The sequence below is a fragment of the Rhinoraja longicauda genome, chromosome 34, assembly GCF_053455715.1.
Source record: "Rhinoraja longicauda isolate Sanriku21f chromosome 34, sRhiLon1.1, whole genome shotgun sequence".
NCBI classification, from domain to species: Eukaryota; Metazoa; Chordata; class Chondrichthyes; order Rajiformes; family Arhynchobatidae; genus Rhinoraja; species Rhinoraja longicauda.
In genome coordinates this window covers 24063778-24083245 of record NC_135986.1, presented here as the reverse complement: position 1 = coordinate 24083245, position 19468 = coordinate 24063778, and the positions used below count along the sequence as shown (strand labels likewise).

At 56.8% G+C, this 19468-nt stretch overlaps 1 protein-coding gene across 1 annotated transcript in view; it reads left to right on the top strand.

The window, feature by feature from the left end:
• LOC144609642 (autophagy-related protein 2 homolog A-like) overlaps positions 1 to 19468 on the top strand; it is a 91962-nt gene extending 72494 nt beyond the window's left edge. The window contains 6 exon segments of the mRNA XM_078428143.1: positions 2606 to 2732; positions 7755 to 7972; positions 12644 to 12882; positions 15230 to 15365; positions 18147 to 18365; positions 19301 to 19468. Of these exon segments, the coding sequence (XP_078284269.1) occupies positions 2606 to 2732; positions 7755 to 7972; positions 12644 to 12882; positions 15230 to 15365; positions 18147 to 18365; positions 19301 to 19468 (1107 nt within the window).

Here is a 19468-nt window from a genome sequence, read left to right as displayed (position 1 = left end):
GCGGTACCCCACTAGTCACTGCCTGCCATTCTGAAAGGGACCCATTTATCCCCACTCTTTGCTTTCTGTCTGTCAACCAATTTTCTATCCATGTCAGTACCCTACCCCCAATACCATGTGCTCTAATTTTGCCCACTAATCTCCTATGTGGAATCTTGTCAAAGGCGTTCTGAAAGTCAAGGTACCCCACATCCACCAGCTCTCCCCTGTTACTACTATCCAAAATGCTCAGCAATTTCGTCTTTTATAATTGACTCCAGCATCTTCCCCACCACTGATGTCAGACTAACTGGTCTATAATTTCTCTCTCCCTCCTTTCTTAAAAAGTGGGACAACATTAGCTACCCTCCAATCCACAGGAACTGATCCTGAATCAATAGAACATTTCTTGTAAGGTCGCAACATGGCTTCATTTTTAGTTCAGAGATACAGCGCGGAAACAGGCCCTTCGGCCCACCGGGTCCGCCCCGCCCAGCGATCCCCGCACACTAATACTATCCTACACACACACACACACACTAGGGACAATTTTACATTTATACCGAGCCAATTAGCCTGCAAACCTGCACGTCTTTGGAGTGTGGGAGGAAACCGGAGCGCCCGGAGAAAACCCACGCAGGTCACGGGGAGAACGTACAAACTCCATACAGACAGCACCCGTAGTCAGGAAGGAACCCGGGTCTCCGGCGCTGTGAGGCAGCAACTCTACCGCTGCGCCACCGTGCCTGTCCCTAGTGTGTGTAGGGCAGTGTTAATGTGCGAGGATTGCTGGTCGGCACGGACCCGGTGGGCCGAAGGGCCTGTTTCCACGCCTAGGATTCCCAACTGTCCCGTATTAGCCGGGACATCCCGTATTTTGGGCTAAATTGGTATGTTCCGTACAGGACCGCCCTTGTCCACTGTAGGCCTGGACACTGTAGGCCTGGACACTGTAGGCCCGGACACTGTAGGCCCGGACACTGTAGGCCCGGACACTGTAGGCCCGGACACTGTAGGCCCGGACACTGTAGGTCTGGACACTGTAGGCCCGGACACTGTAGGCCCGGACACTGTAGGCCCGGAGAGTGTAGGCCCGGACAGTGTAGGCCCGGACGCTGTACGCCCGGACGCTGTAGGCCCGGACACTGTAGGCCCGGACGCTGTAGGCCCGGACGCTGTAGGCCCAGACAGTGTAGGCCCGGACAGTGTAGGCCCGGACGCTGTAGGCCCGGACGCTGTAGGCCCAGACGCTGTAGGCCCGGAGGCCCGGGCGCCGCCTCATGGAGATTGCGTAGCAACCCGCCACCCGGCTCGGGTGGCCGCCATTGGTGGGGCGGGAGCACGTGGCCGCTGGCTGGGTGAGGTCACGTGGGGCGCGGGGCGGTGACGTCACCTTGTCCCGTATTTGGGAGTGAGGAAGTTGGCAACCCCCTCTCCAAACTAAACTAAACTAAGTTAATCTGAGCAGGAGCGATGGTGGGGGTGGGAGGAAGTGGATTTTCTCTGGTGAGGGAGTTTCCTGGTGAGGGGATTTTCTCGGGTGAGATCATGCAGCGTTTGAGGGGAAGTTGAAGTCAGGTTACACTTCTTTATCTGAGGCGATCTGTGCGTCACACAGCCGGCCTGGACTCGCAGGACATGCCGACCGCAGAACAGAACAACACAGGAACAGGCCCTTCAGCCCACAATGCCGTGCCAAACACAACACCAAGTTAAACCGATCTCCTCCGCCTGTTCCCACACTGGGGGGGGGGGGGGGGGGGGGGACCATCAGAGGAAGGGTCCTGACCCGAAACGTCAAGTATCAAGAGTGTTTTATTGTCACATGTCCCAGATAGAACAATGACATTCTTACTTGCAGCAGCACAACAGAGTATGTCAACATCGTGCACTGTAAACAACATGATAAACCAGAGAGAAAACGTCAGTTTGTGTGTAGACGCACGCACACACACGTACACACACACACACACACGCACGCACACATGCAAGCACGCACACATACGCACACACAGACACACGCACACACAAGCGCACACGCACACACACACGAACGCACACACAGGCACACACACAAACGCGCAAGCACACGCACACACGCGTGCGGACACACACACGCACACACACACACACACACGCGCGCGCATGCACACACACACCCACACACAAACACACACACACGCATGCACACACAAGGCACACACACAAACACGCAAGCAAACGCGCGACAACACACGCGCACGGACACACACCCACCGTACACACACGCACGCACGCACGCCAACACACACACATGCACCCACGCACACACACACACACGCGCACACACACAAATACGCACGCACGCACATACACACACGCACACATAAGCACACACACGTACGCGCACACACACGCGCTCATGCACACATACACACACACACGTACGCACGCACACGCGCACACACATGCACGCGCGCGCGAACACGCACACACATGCGCGCGCGAACACGCACACACACACACACACACCGTATTCCACTGGGGTGGGGGTGGTCGCCGGTCCCGTCAGCTGTTTGAGGTGGGGGTTGGTGTGTGACCCTCTCCCCTCTCCCCTCCCCCCCCCCCACCCCCTCCCCCTCTCCAGCAGCCGGAGTCGGCCCCCTCGCTCCCCCCTCGCCTGCCGGCCGAGACGGCGGAGATCAACCAGGGCGACCTGACCGACGCTCTCATCGACACCGAGCGCAGCCGCAGTGACACCGCCGATGGGACAGGTACGCTGGGACAGGGCGGGTACACAGGGACGGGTACACAGGGACGGGGGTACACAGTGACGGGTACACAGGGACGGGGGGTACACAGGGACGGGGGGTACACAGGGACGGGGGTACACACTGACGGGTACACAGTGACGGGGGGTACACACTGACGGGTACACAGTGACGGGGGGTACACAGGGACGGGTACACAGTGACGGGTACACTGACGGGTACACAGTGACGGGTACACAGTGACGGGTACACAGTGACGGGTACACAGTGACGGGGGGTACACAGGGACGGGTACACAGTGACGGGTACACAGTGACGGGTACACAGTGACGGGTACACAGTGACGGGTACACAGTGACGGGGGGTACACAGGGACGGGTACATAGTGACGGGTACACAGTGACGGGTACACAGTGACGGGGGGTACACAGGGACGGGTACACAGTGACGGGTACACAGTGACGGGGGTACACAGTGACGGGGGTACACAGGGACGGGTACACAGTGACGGGTACACAGTGACGGGTACACAGGGACGGGGGGTACACAGGGACGGGGGTACACAGTGACGGGTACACAGTGACGGGGTACACAGTGACGGGGGTACACAGTGACGGGGGTACACAGTGACGGGTACACAGTGACGGGTACACAGGGACGGGGGGTACACAGGGACGGGGGTACACAGTGACGGGTACACAGTGACGGGGTACACAGTGACGGGGGTACACAGTGACGGGGGTACACAGTGACGGGTACACAGTGACGGGTACACAGTGACGGGTACACAGTGACGGGGGTACACAGGGACGGGGGTACACAGTGACGGGTACACAGGGACGGGGGTACACAGTGACGGGTACACAGGACGGGGGTACACACTGACGGGTACACAGTGACGGGTACACAGGGACGGGTACACAGTGACGGGTACACAGTGACGGGGGTACACAGTGACGGGTACACAGTGACGGGTACACAGTGACGGGTACACAGGGACGGGGAGTACACAGTGACGGGTACACAGTGACGGGTACACAGTGACGGGTACACAGTGACGGGTACACAGGGACGGGGGGTACACAGGGACGGGGAGTACACAGTGACGGGTACACAGTGACGGGTACACAGTGACGGGGAGTACACAGTGACGGGTACACAGTGACGGGGGTACACAGGGACGGGTACACAGTGACGGGGTACACAGGGACGGGTACACAGGGACGGGTACACAGTGACGGGGGTACACGGGGACGGGTACACAGTGACGGGGGTACACAGGGACGGGTACACAGTGACGGGTACACAGTGACGGGGGTACACAGTGACGGGTACACAGTGACGGGTACACAGGGACGGGGGTACACAGGGACGGGGTACACAGGGACGGGGGGTACACAGGGACGGGGTACACAGGGACGGGGGTACACAGGGACGGGTACACAGTGACGGGTACACAGTGACGGGGGTACACAGGGACGGGGGTACACAGTGACGGGTACACAGTGACGGGGGGTACACAGGGACGGGTACACAGTGACGGGGGTACACAGGGACGGGGGTACACAGTGACGGGGGTACACAGGGACGGGGGTACACAGTGACGGGTACACAGTGACGGGGGTACACAGGGACGGGGGTACACAGGGACGGGGGTACACAGTGACGGGGGTACACAGTGACGGGGGTACACAGGGACGGGTACACAGGGACGGGGTACACAGTGACGGGGTACACAGGGACATGTACACAGGGACGGGGGGTACACAGGGACGGGGGTACACAGTGACGGGTACACAGTGACGGGGGTACACAGTGACGGGGGTACATAGGGACGGGGGTACACAGTGACGGGGGTACACAGTGACGGGGGTACACAGGGACGGGTACACAGGGACGGGGGTACACAGTGACGGGGGTACACAGGGACGGGTACACAGGGACGGGTACACAGTGACGGGGGGTACACGGGGACGGGTACACAGTGACGGGGGTACACAGGGACGGGTACACAGTGACGGGTACACAGTGACGGGGGTACACAGTGACGGGTACACAGTGACGGGTACACAGGGACGGGGGTACACAGGGACGGGGTACACAGGGACGGGGGGTACACAGGGACGGGGTACACAGGGACGGGGGTACACAGGGACGGGTACACAGTGACGGGTACACAGTGACGGGGGTACACAGGGACGGGGGTACACAGTGACGGGTACACAGTGACGGGGGGTACACAGGGACGGGTACACAGTGACGGGGGTACACAGGGACGGGGGTACACAGTGACGGGGGTACACAGGGACGGGGGTACACAGTGACGGGTACACAGTGACGGGGGTACACAGGGACGGGGGTACACAGGGACGGGGGTACACAGTGACGGGGGTACACAGTGACGGGGGTACACAGGGACGGGTACACAGGGACGGGGTACACAGTGACGGGGTACACAGGGACATGTACACAGGGACGGGGGGTACACAGGGACGGGGGTACACAGTGACGGGTACACAGTGACGGGGGTACACAGTGACGGGGGTACATAGGGACGGGGGTACACAGTGACGGGGGTACACAGTGACGGGGGTACACAGGGACGTGTACACAGGGACGGGGGTACACAGTGACGGGGGTACACAGGGACGGGTACACAGGGACGGGGGGTACACAGGGACGGGTACACAGTGACGGGGGTACACAGGGACGGGGGGTACACAGGGACGGGGGGTACACAGGGACGGGTACACAGTGACGGGGGTACACAGGGACGGGTACACAGGGACGGGGGGTACACAGGGACGGGGGGTACACAGTGACGGGGGTACACAGTGACGGGGGTACACAGGGACGGGTACACGGGGACGGGGGGTACACAGTGATGGGGGTACACAGGGACGGGTACACAGGGATGGGGGGTACACAGTGACGGGGGTACACAGGGACGGGGGTACACAGGGACGGGGGTACACAGGGACGGGGTACACAGGGACGGGTACACAGGGACGGGTACACAGGGACGGGTACACAGGGACGGGGGTACACAGTGACGGGTACACAGGGACGGGTACACAGGGACGGGGGTACACAGTGACGGGTACACAGGGACGGTACACAGGGACGGGTACACAGTGACGGGTACACAGTGACGGGGTGGGACACTTTCACAGTGACGGGGTGGGACAGGGACAGGACAGGGCCGACGGGGGGGTGAGTGTGTGTGAGAGAGTGCGAGCATGGGTGAACACAACAAGGGTGGGAATGGGGCGGACTCTGGGTGTGTGTGAGTGTGTCTGTGACTGTGTGTTTGTGGGTGTGTGAGTGTGTGCTAGTGTAAACACAGTGAGGTTGGAAGCAGGACAGTGTGTGTGTGTATCTGTGTGTGTGTGTGTGTGTGAGTGGTGTATCTGTGTGTATCTGTGTGTGTGTGTGTATCTGTGTGTGTGTGTGCTAGTGTAAACACAGTGACGTTGGAAGCAGGACAGTGTGTGTGTGTCTATGTGTGTGTGTGTGTGTCTGTGTGTGTGTGTATGAGTGGTGTATCTGTGTGTATCTGTGTGTGTGTGTGTGTGAGTGGTATATCTGTGTGTGTGTGTGTGGGTGTGTGTGAGTGTGAGTGGTGTATCTGTGTGTGTGTGGGTGTGAGTGTATGTGAGTGTGTGTGTGTGTGTGAGTGATAGCGACCTGTGTAAATGCAGCAAGAGTGGGAACGGGACAGTCACCAGGTGTGGGTGTGTGTGGGTGTGTGTGTGTGCGTGCGTGCGTGTGCATGCATCAGTGTGCGTGTGTGCAAGTGTGTGCTCGAATCAGTGTGCATTTAAGAGTGAGCGTGCATTTGTGGATGCTGCATGTGTGTGTGACTGTGCGTGACTGTGCATTAATATGTACGTGTGCGAGCCTGCATTGGTGTGTGTGTGAGCGGGCACGCTTAGCTGTTCGTGAGCATGCATATGGCATGCATTAATGTGTGTTAGTGCGTGTGTGTGAGCAGGCGTGAGTGTGCTTAGGAAGGAACTGCAGATGCTGGTTTAAATCGGAGGCAGACACTAAAAGCTGGAGTAACTCAGCGGGTCAGGCAGCATCTGTGGAGAACGTGGACAGGTACAAAGTGCTGGAGTAACTCAGCAGGTCAGGCAGCATCTCTGGAGAGAAGGAACGGGCGACGTTTTGGGTCGAGACCCTTCTTCAGGCTGAGAGTCAGGGGGGAGAGGGAAACGAGAGATACAGACGGCGATGTCGGGAGATGTAGAACAAACGAATGAAAGACATGCAAAAATGTCACGATGATAAACATCAGATAATACCACATAAAATCTGAAGAAGGGTCTCGACCCGAAACGTCACCCATTCCTTCTCCCCAGAGATGCTGCCCGACCCGCTGAGTTACTCCAGCACTTTGTACCTGTCCACGTTCTCCACAGATGCTGCCTGTCCCGCTGAGTTACTCCAGCGCTTTGTGCCCACCTTCGATTTAAACCAGCGTCTGCAGTTCCTTCCTCCACAGAGTTATAATTAAGTCTGTTTCGTGTAGTTTAGGAGGCAACTGCAGACGCTGGTTTACATCCGAAGACAGACACGGAACGCTGGAGTCACTCAGCGGGACGGGCAGCATCTCTTGGCGAGAAGGGTCTGAGGAAGGGTCTCGACCCAAAACGTCACCCGTTCCTTCTCTCCAGAGATGCTGCCTGACCCGCTGAGTTACTCCAGCACTTTGTACCTGTCCACGTTCTCCACAGATGCTGCCTGACCTGCTGAGTTACTCCAGCATTTTGTGCGTCTGTCTTTAGCGATAACTCTCACGGGGGCGTGAAGAATGACTGAGAACACACACACACCCCCCACACACCCCACACACACACACACACACCCCACACACACACACACACCCCCCACACACACCCCACACCCCACACACACACACACACCCCACATACACGTGGGAAGCGTTTGACCCGATCTTTCCTAAGCGCGGCTGTCCGTCACTTCATGACCCTCTCTCTCCCGTCCCTCCCGTACGCACAGGTGGGGTTCCCCTGGCGCGCCACGGCTCGCCCGTCTCTGTCTACCTGTTCCCAGGGGAGAACGGGCGGGAGAGGCCGCCGGCGCAGCCCGCCGCCGCCACCGCGGCAGGAGCCGACAAGCCGGACCCCGTGTTCCCATCGGACGGCAGCGAGCCGGGCAGTGACTCCACCGACAACGACGACTTCTGCATCCTCGACGCTCCCGGCATGGGAATACCGGTGAGTGTTGCCCAGTTGTACAGGGCCCTGGTGTGACCACACTTGGAGTACTGTGTGCAGTTGTACAGGGCCCTAGTGAGACCGCACCTGGAGTACTGTGTGCAGTTTTGGTCTCCAAATTTGAGGAAGGATATTCTTGCTATTGAGGGCGTGCAGCGTAGGTTCACTAGGTTAATTCCCGGAATGGCGGGACTGTCGTATGTTGAAAGACTGGAGCGATTGGGCTTGTATACACTGGAATTTAGAAGGATGAGGGGGGATCTTATTGAAACATATAAGATAATTAGGGGATTGGACACATTAGAGGCAGGAAACATGTTCCCAATGTTGGGGGAGTCCAGAACAAGGGGCCACAGTTTACGAATAAGGGGTAGGCCATTTAGAACGGAGATGAGGAAGAACTTTTTCAGTCAGAGAGTGGTGAAGGTGTGGAATTCTCTGCCTCAGAAGGCAGTGGAGGCCAGTTCGTTGGATGCTTTCAAGAGAGAGCTGGATAGAGCTCTTAAGGATAGCGGAGTGAGGGGGTATGGGGAGAAGGCAGGAACGGGGTACTGATTGAGAGTGATCAGCCATGATCGCATTGAATGGCGGTGCTGGCTCGAAGGGCTGAATGGTCTACTCCTGCACCTATTGTCTATTGTCTATTGTCTAATCTGAGGAAAGACATTCTTGCCGTAGAGGGAGTACAGAGAAGGTTCACCAGATTGATTCCTGGGATGGCAGGACTTTCATATGAAGAAAGACTGGATAGACTCGGCTTGTACTCGCTGGAATTTAGAAGATTGAGGGGGGATCTTATAGAAACTTACAAAATTCTTAAGGGGTTGGACAGGCTAGATGCGGGAAGATTGTTCCCGATGTTGGGGAAGTCCAGAACAAGGGGTCACAGTTTAGGGATAAGGGGGAAGTCTTTTAGGACCGAGATGAGAAAACATCTTTTCACACAGAGAGTGGTGAATCTGTGGAATTCTCTGCCACAGAAGGTAGTTGAGGCCAGTTCATTGGCTATATTTAAGAGGGAGTTAGATGTGGCCCTTGTGGCTAAAGGGATCAGGGGGTACGGAGAGAAGGCAGGTACGGGATACTGAGTTGGATGATCAGCCATGATCATATTGAATGGCGGTGCAGGCTCGAAGGGCCGAATGGCCTACTCCTGCACCTATTTTCTATGTTTCTAAGTTTCTACTGTGTGCAGTTGTACAGGGCCCTAGTGAGACCGCACCTGGAGTACTGTGCGCAGTTTTGGTCTCCAAATTTGAGGAAGGATATTCTTGCTATTGAGGGCGTGCAGCGTAGGTTCACCAGGTTAAGACTATTAAGGGGTTGGACACATTAGAGGCAGGAAACATGTTCCCAATGTTGGGGGAGTCCAGAACCAGGGGCCACACAGTTTAAGAATAAGGGGTGGGCCATTTAGAATGGAGATGAGGAAAAACTTTTTCAGTCAGAGAGTTGTGAATCTGTGGAATTCTCTGCCTCAGAAGGCAGTGGAGGCCAATTCTCTGAATGCATTCAAGAGAGAGCTAGATAGAGCTCTTAAGGATAGCGGAGTCAGGGGGTATGGGGAGAAGGCAGGAACGGGGTACTGATTGAGAATGATCAGCCATGATCACATTGAATGGTTCGAAGGGCCGAATGGCCTCCTCCTGCACCTATTGTCTATTGACAGACTATAGACGAGGGGAGATCTTATAGAGGTGTACAAAATCATGAGAGGAATAGATCGGGTAGACGCACAGAGTCTCTTGCCCGGAGTAATTGGTAAATTGAGAAGATTCACGAGGATGTTGCCAGGACTAGAGGGTGTGAGCTACAGGGAGAGGTTGAGCAGGCTGGGTCTCTATTCCTTGGAGCGCAGGAGGATGAGGAGAGATCTTACAGAGGTGCACAAAATCATGAGAGGAATAGATCGGGTAGACGCACAGAGTCTCTTGCCCGGAGTAGGGGAATCGAGGACCAGAGGACATGGGTTCAAGGTGAAGGGGAAAAGATTTAATAGGAATCTGAAGGGGTAACGTTTCAACACAGTGGGTGTACGGAACGAGGTAGTTGAGGCTGGGACTATCCCAACGTTTAAGAAACAGTTGGACAGGTACATGGATAGGACGGGTTTGGAGGGATATGGACCAAACGCGGGCAGGTGGGACTAGTGTAGCTGGGACACCTTGGCCGGTGTGGGCAGGTGGGACTAGTGTAGCTGGGACACCTTGGCCGGTGTGGGCAGGTGGGACTAGTGTAGCTGGGACACCTTGGCCGGTGTGGGCAGGTGGGACTAGTGTAGCTGGGACACCTTGGCCGGTGTGGGCAGGTGGGACTAGTGTAGCTGGGACACCTTGGCCGGTGTGGGCAGGTGGGACTAGTGTAGCTGGGACACCTTGGCCGGTGTGGGCGAGTTGGGCCGAATGGCCTGTTTCCACACTGTATCACTTGTCTGACTATAAATGACCTGCAAGCCCGCACGTGTTTGGAGTGCGGGGGGGGGGGGGGGGAAACCGGAGCACCCGGAGAAAACCCACGCAGGTCACGGGGAGAACTTGCAAGCTCCGCGCTGACAGCGCCCGTAGTCGGGATGGAACCCGGGGCTCTGGCGCTGTGAGGCAGCAGTTCTACCCGCTGCGTCACCGTTCCGCCCAGGTGGGCCAAAGGGCCTGTTTCCGCACAGTATCTCTAAACTAAAACTAATTTTATTTTTTAAATGGGGATCTGAAAGTGGCTGATTCAGCAGGTGAACGCTGATGAATTTATTCTGCAGGTTCCCACGCATGTGGTGAACAGAACTACACTCAGACTGTGGTCTAACCCCACGTTCTGTGATGTTGTGCTGTTTGTAACTTTCTTGCTCTGAAATATCTGCACCTGAGCTAATAAAGGCAATTACCCTGCTTGTAGAAACAAGGAAGTGCAGATGCTGGTTTATGGTGAAGGGGAGAAGTTTTAATAGGGATCTGAGGGGTAACCTTTTCACACAGAGGGTGGTGGGTGTATGGAACGAGCTGCCGGAGGAGGTAGTTGACTATCCCAACGTTTAAGAAACAGTTAGACAGGTACATGGACAGGACGGGTTTGGAGGGATTTGGGCCAAACGCGGGCAGGTGGACATGTTGGCCGGTGTGGGCAAGTTGGGCCGAAGGGCCTGTTTCCACGCTGTATCACTCTATATGACTCTACACAAAAGGACACAAAGTGCTGGAGTAACTCAGCGGGTCAGGCAGCATCTCTGGAGAACGTGGACAGGTACAGAGTGCTGGAGTAACTCAGCGGGTCAGGCAGCATCTCTGGAGAACGTGGACAGGTACAGAGTGCTGGAGTAACTCAGCGGGTCAGGCAGCATCTCTGGAGAACGTGGACAGGTACAGAGTGCTGGAGTAACTCAGCGGGTCAGGCAGCATCTCTGGAGAACGTGGACAGGTACAGAGTGCTGGAGTAACTCAGCGGGTCAGGCAGCATCTCTGGAGAACGTGGACAGGTGACGAGACCCTTTAGACTCTACACATAATGCGTGGAAGTAGGCCTTTCGGCCCAGCAAGTCCGCACCGACTAACAATCACACTCCAAAGACGTACAGGTTTGTAGGTTAATTGGCTTGGTGTGTGTGAAAATTGTCCTTAGTGTGTGTGTGTGTGTGTGTGGACTCGGTGGGCCGAAGGGCCTGTTTACGCGCTGTATCACGAAGCGTTTTCAGTCTGAAGAAGGGTCTCGACACGAAACGTCACCCATTCCTTCTCTCCAGAGATGCTGCCTGACCCGCTGAGTTACTCCAGCACTTTGTACCTGTCCACGTTCTCCAGAGATGCTGCCCGACCCGCTGAGTTACTCCAGCACTTTGTGTCTACCTACGTGTTTTCAAATTTCTACACACAGCACCTTTCCCTGTGAGTAATACTGGTGTCAGGGGTGAGGAAGGAGGTGAGGAGGGATTTCTTTAGTCAGAGGGTGGTGAATCTGTGGGATTCTTTGCCACAGACGGCTGTGGAGGCCACAAGTCAGTGGATATTTTTAAGGCAGAGATAGATAGATTCTTGATCAGTACGGGTGTCAGGGGTTTATGGGGAGAAGGCAGGAGAATGGGGTTAGGAGGGAGAGATAGATCAGCCGTGAGTGAATGGCGGAGTGGACTTGATGGGCCGAATGGCCTGATTATACTCCTAGAACTTATTAACATGAGAACAGGGCTCCCTCCTCACTGCCCCTCTCTCCCTCCCCCAGCGCAGGAGGAGTTGATTTGATGGGCTGAATGGCCTAATCTGCTCAGAGAAACATAGAAAATAGGTGCAGGAGGAGGCCATTCGGCCCTTCGAGCCTGTACGCACCACCATTCAATGTGATCGTGGCTGATCATCCACAATCAGTAACCCGTGCCTGTCTTCTCCCCATATCCCTTGATTCCACTAGCCCCCAGAGCTCTATCGAACTCTCTCTTAAATCCATCCAGTGATTCGGCCTCCACTGCCCTCTGTGGCAGAGAATTCCACACATTCACAACTCTCTGGGTGAAAAAGTTTTTTCTCATCTCAGTTTTAAACGGCCTCCCCTTTATTCTTAGACTGTGTGTGGCCCCTGGTTGTGGACTCGCCCAACATTGGGAACATGTTTCCTGCCTCTAGCTTGTACTTTCACGTGAGTGCTGGCGACCATGTTTGTTATAATGAAGCTTGTCTGCTCTCTTGCAAGCCCAAGGACGGTGAGCCGGTGGTGTCCAAGCTGACAGCGGGCAGCATCGCCGTGAAGGACAACTACTTCTCACGCCCCATCGGCAGCACCGACCTCCTGAAGGCACCCGGCCGCTTCCCAGTGCCCGACTCACGCATCATGCTGCGGGAGATCTCCGTGGTCTGGCATCTGTACGGGGGCAAGGACTTCAGCCCAGCCCGCACCCGCACGCCCACACGCCCACACCCGCACTCGCCCAGGTACGGCACGCCCGCGCACCCGCACGCCCACACCCGCACTCACCCAGGTACGGCACGCCCGCGCACCCGCACGCCCACACCCGCACTCACCCAGGTACGGCACGCCCGCGCACCCGCACGCCCACACGCCCACACCCGCACTCGCCCAGGTACGGCACGCCCGCGCACCCGCACGCCCACACGCCCACACCCGCACTCACCCAGGTTCGGCACGCCCGCGCCCACACCCGCACTCGCCCAGGTACGGCACGCCCGCGCACCCGCACGCCCACACGCCCACACCCGCACTCACCCAGGTACGGCACGCCCGCGCACCCGCACGCCCACACCCGCACTCACCCAGGTACGGCACGCCCGCACGCCCACACGCCCACACCCGCACTCGCCCAGGTACGGCACGCCCGCGCACCCGCACGCCCACACGCCCACACCCGCACTCACCCAGGTTCGGCACGCCCGCGCCCACACCCGCACTCGCCCAGGTACGGCACGCCCGCGCCCACCGCCACACGCCCACCGCCACACGCCCACCGCCACACGCCCACCGCCACACGCCCACACGCCCACACCCGCACTCACCCAGGTACGGCACGCCCACACCCGCACGCCCACACCCGCACTCGCCCAGGTACGGCACACCCACGCCAGCACACCCACACCCGCACGCCCACCGCCACACGCCCACCGCCGCACGCCCACCGCCGCACGCCCACCGCCACACACCCACACACCCACACCCGCATTCGCCCAGGTACGGCACGCCCGCGCCAGCACGCCCACCGCCGCACGCCCACCGCCACACACCCACACCCGCACGCCCACACGCCCACACGCCCACACCCGCACTCGCCCACACCCGCACGCCCACACCCGCACTCGCCCAGGTACGGCACGCCCGCGCCAGCACGCCCACCGCCGCACGCCCACCGCCACACACCCACACCCGCACGCCCACACTCCCACACCCGCACTCGCCCAGGTACGGCACGCCCACACCCGCACGCCCACACCCGCACGCCCACAACCGCACGCCCACACCCGCACGCCCACACCCGCACGCCCACACCCGCACTCGCCCAGGTACGGCACGCCCGCGCCAGCACGCCCACCGCCGCAAGCCCACCGCCACACGCCCACCGCCGCACGCCCACACGCCCACACCCGCACTCGCCCAGGTACGGCACGCCCACCGCCACACGCCCACACCCGCACTCGCCCAGGTACGGCACGCCCACACCCGCACTCACCCAGGTACGGCACGCCCACGCCAGCACGCCCACCGCCACACGCCCACACCCGCACGCCCACACCCGCACGCCCACACCCGCACTCGCCCAGGTACGGCACGCCCACCGCCACACGCCCACACCCGCACTCGCCCAGGTACGGCACGCCCACACCCGCACTCACCCAGGTACGGCACGCCCACGCCAGCACGCCCACCGCCACACGCCCACACCCGCACGCCCACACCCGCACGCCCACACCTGCACTCGCCCAGGTACGGCACGCCCACGCCAGCACGCCCACCGCCACACGCCCACACCCGCACGCCCACACCCGCACGCCCACACCTGCACTCGCCCAGGTACGGCACGCCCACGCCAGCACGCCCACCGCCACACGCCCACACCCGCGCTCGCCCAGGTACGGCACGCCCGCGCCAGCACGCCCACCGCCACACGCCCACACCCGCACTCACCCAGGTACGGCACGCCCGCGCCCACACGCCCACACCCGCACTCACCCAGGTACGGCACCCGACCCCCTCCTCACACTCTGCAGAGAAAGACCACCGGGGTCAGTCCTGTGTGTAGACCCTCGACTCACTCCTGGTGCTTCTCACCAGCGACCACCCATTCACACACCAGTACCATCAGTTTAGTTCAGTTCCCCGTCCCTGCTTTCTCCCCACATCCCATGATCCCTTTTGCCCCAAGAGCTAAATCTAACTCATCAATACATTCCTGTTTTAGTTTAGTTTAGTTTAGAGACACAGCGCGTAAACAGGCCCTTCGGCCCACCGGGTCCGCACCGCCCAGCGATCCCCACACACTAACACTATCCTACACACACTAGGGGCAAGTGTCTCCTCCACCCACCCACTCTGCAGAGAAAGACCACTGCCTGTATTGTATGTATCCCCTCGACTCACTCCTAGTGCGGCACGGACTCGATGGGCAGAAGGGCCTGTTTCCGCACCCTGTCTCTGAACTAAACTAGTGTGTGAACGGGCGATCGCCGGTCGGCGCGGGCTCGGTAGGCCGGAGGTGCCTGTTTCCGCTCTGTACCTCTCGAGGTCCAGAGTAAATGCGATGCTCAGGAACCTGTGTGACCTCTCTCGCAGGGTGAAGCCGCCCAGCGCCGGCGCCAGAGGGTCACCCTCACGATCGGCCTTCACCAACCGCCCACAGAACACCTGGAGGACGCTGGGAGGCTCGGACAGAAACCATGACATCCTCATGGAGATACAGCTCACCAAGGTAGTCATCCCACCATCCACTGGAAACATAAACAACAGGCGCAGGAGTGGGTTATTCGGTAGGGTTGCCAACTGTCCCGTATTAGCCGGAACATCCCATCTTTAGGGCTAAATTGGTTTAACATATAACATATAACATATAACAACTACAGCACGGAAACAGGCCTGTCCGGCCCTACCAGTCCACGCCGACCATTCTCCCTGACCTAGTCTCATCTACCTGCACTCAGACCATAACCCTCTAATCCCCTCCTATCCATATACCTATCCAATTTACTCTTAAATAATAAAATCGAGCCAGCCTCCACCACTTCCACCGGAAGCCCATTCCATACAGCCACCACCCTCTGAGTAAAGAAGTTCCCCCTCATGTTACCCCTAAACCTTTGTCCCTCAATTCTGAAGCTATGTCCCCTTGTTGGAATCTTCCCCACTCTCAAAGGGAAAAGCCTACCCACGTCAACTCTGTCCGTCCCTCTCAAAATTTTAAAAACCTCTATCAACCTTCTACGCTCCAAAGAATAAAGACCCAACCTGTTCAACCTCTCTCTGTAGCCTAAGTGCTGAAACCCAGGCAACATTCTAGTAAATCTCCTCTGTACCCTCTCCATTTTGTCGACATCCTTCCTATAATTTGGCGACCAGAACTGCACACCATACTCCAGATTCGGCCTCACCAATGCCCTGTACAATTTCAACATTACATCCCAACTTCTATACTCGATGCTCTGATTTATAAAGGCAAGCATACCAAACGCCTTCTTCACCACCCTATCCACATGAGATTCCACCTTCAGGGAACAATGCACAGTTATTCCCAGATCCCTCTGTTCCACTGCATTCCTCAATTCCCTACCATTTACCCTGTACGTCCTATTTTGATTTGTCCTACCAAAATGCAGCACCTCACACTTATCAGCATTAAACTCCATCTGCCATCTTTCAGCCCACCCTTCCAAAAGGCCCAAGTCTGTCTGTAGACTTTGAAAATCTACCTCACTATCAACTACTCCACCTATCTTAGTATCATCTGCATATTTACTAATCCAATTTGCCACACCATCATCCAGATCATTAATGTAAATGACAAACAACAGTGGACCCAACACAGATCCTTGGGGTACTCCACTAGACACTGGCCTCCAACCTGACATACAATTGTCAACCGTTACCCTCTGGTATCTCCCATTCAGCCATTGTTGAATCCATCTTGCAACCTCACTATTAATACCCAATGATTTAACCTTCTTAATCAACCTTCCATGTGGAACCTTGTCAAATGCCTTACTGAAGTCCATATAGACAACATCCACAGCCTTGCCCTTATCAATTTCCCTGGTAACCTCTTCAAAAAATTCAAGAAGATTAGTCAAACATGACCTTCCAGGCACAAATCCATGTTGACTGTTTCTAATCAGGCCTTGATTATCCAAATAATTATATATATTGTCCCTAAGTATCTTTTCCATTAATTTTCCCACCACAGACGTCAAACTAATAGGTCTATAATTGCTAGGTTTACTTTTAGAACCTTTTTTAAACAAAGGCACAACATGCGCAATGCGCCAATCTTCCGGCACCATCCCCGTTTCTAATGACGTTTGAAATATTTCCGTCATAGCCCCTGCTATTTCTGCACTAACTTCCCTCAATGTCCTAGGAAATATCCTATCAGGACCTGGAGACTTATCCACTTTTATATTCTTCAAAAGTGTCCGTACCTCCTCTTCTTTAATCCTCCTAATTTCCATCACTACTCTACTTGTTTCGCTTACCTCACATAATTCAATATCCTTCTCCTCGGTAAATACCGAAGAAAAGAAATTGTTTAATATCTCCCCCATTTCTTCCGGCTCAGCACATAGCTGTCCACTCTGACTCTCTAATGGACCAATTTTATCCCTCACTATCCTTTTGCTATTGACATATCTGTAGAACTCCTTGGGGTTTACTTTTACATTACTTGCCAAAGCAGCCTCATATCTTTTTTTCGCTTTTCTAATTTCCTTTTTAAGATTCCTTTTACATTCTTTATATTCCTCAAGAACCTCATTTACTCCCTGCCGCCCGTATGGGACCGCCCTTGTCCCGTATTAGGCCCAGGGGGGCGCTGTAGGCCCAGACAGTGTAGGCCCTGACATTGTAGGTCCAGGCAGTGTAGCCCCGGACACTGTAGGCCCGGACACTGTAGGTCCGGACAGTGTAGGCCGGGACACTGTAGGCCCAGGCACTGTAGGCTGGACACTGTAGGCCCGGACACTGTAGGCCCGGACACTGTAGGCCCGGACACTGTAGGCCCCGACACTGTAGGTCCGGACAGTGTAGCCCCGGACACTGTAGGTCCGGACACTGTAGGCCCGGACACCACAGGCCCGGACACCACAGGCCTGTACACTGTAGGCCCGGAGGCCCGGGTGCCGCCTAACAGAGGTTGCATAGCAACCTGCCACCCGGCCTGGTGGAGCGGGAGCACGTGGCACGTGGGGTGCGGGGCGGTGACGTCACCTTGTCCCTTATTTGGGAGTGAGATAGTTGGCAACCCTATTATTCAGCCCTTCGGGCCAGCACCGCCATTCAATATGATCGTGGCTGATCATCCAGAATCAGTACTCCGTTCAAGTGGTCTATCTTGCTCCTCTAGTATCTCTGGTGTTTAGGGTCGAGTGGTCTATCTTGCTCCTCTAGTATCTCTGGTGTTTAGGGTCGAGTGGTCTATCTTGCTCCTCTAGTATCTCTGGTGTTTGTTCTGCAGCAATGGCTGACGTTCTTGGTGCCTCCCCAGGTGAGCTTCCAGCACGAGACCTACTCGTTGCCGGGCCCGGCGGGGGAGAGGGGCCCGGTGGAGCTGGTGGCCCCGGGCCCCGAGGAGCAGCCCCTGGCCCGCCAGGTCTTCATCGTGCAGGAGCTGGAGATACGTGACCGGCTGGCCTCCTCCCAGATCAACAAGTTCCTGTACCTCTACACCAGCGAGAAGATGCCCAGGAGGGCCCACTCCAACATGGTATGGACGACGGTAACGCCCCGGCCCCCACACCTCACCCATTCCTCTCCTCCGCCCATGCTCCATCACCTAGTGTCTCCACTGAGTTACTCCAACACTCTGTGAAACGACTCCTATCCACGTTCTCCACAGATGCTGCCCGACCCGCTGAGTTACTCCAGCACTTTATACCTGTCCATGTTCTCCACAGATGCTGCCTGACCCGCTGAGTTACTCCAGCACTTTGTACCTGTCCACGTTCTCCACAGATGCTGCCCGACCCGCTGAGTTACTCCAGCACTTTGTACCTGTCCACGTTCTCCACAGATGCTGCCTGACCCGCTGAGTTACTCCAGCACTTTATGTCTATTTTCAGCCATGATGGCAGAGATTTGTTTAGAGATACAGCACGGAAACAGGCCCTTCGGCCCACTGAGTCTGCACCGACCAGCGACCCCCGCACACTAGCACTATCCTACACACACTAGGGACAATTTACATTTATACCAAGCCAATTAGCCCCCAACCCTATACATATTTGGAGTGTGGGAGGAAACCGAAGATCTCGGAGAAAGCACACGTGGTCACGGGGAGAACGTACAGACAGTGGGAGAGTCTAAGACCAGAGGGCACAGCCTCAGAATTAAAGGACGTTCTTTTAGGATGGGGATGAGGAGGAATTTCTTTAGTCAGAGGGTGGTGAATCTGTGGAACTCTTTGCCACAGACTGCTCTGGAGGCCACAAGTCAGTGGATATATTTAAGGCAGAGATAGATAGATTCTTGATTAGTGCGGGTGTCAGGGGTTATGGGGAGAAGGCAGGAGAATGGGGTTGGGAGGGAGAGATAGATCAGCCGTGATTGAATGGCGGAGTGGACTTGACGGGCCGAATGGCCTGATTCTGCTCCTATGACTTCTGACCTGATGAATGTGCTAATGGTTGTCTTGTTCCACAGCTGACGATAAAGGCCCTTCACGTCAGGCCTGAGTCGGGGATCGGAGGTCCTGAATGTTGCCTTCGAGTGTCGCTTATGCCATTACGCCTCAATATTGACCAGGTCAGTGGCTGCAACGTCCCTCCGCCTCGTCCACCCATCACTCCTTCCCTCCCCCGCCCTCACTGA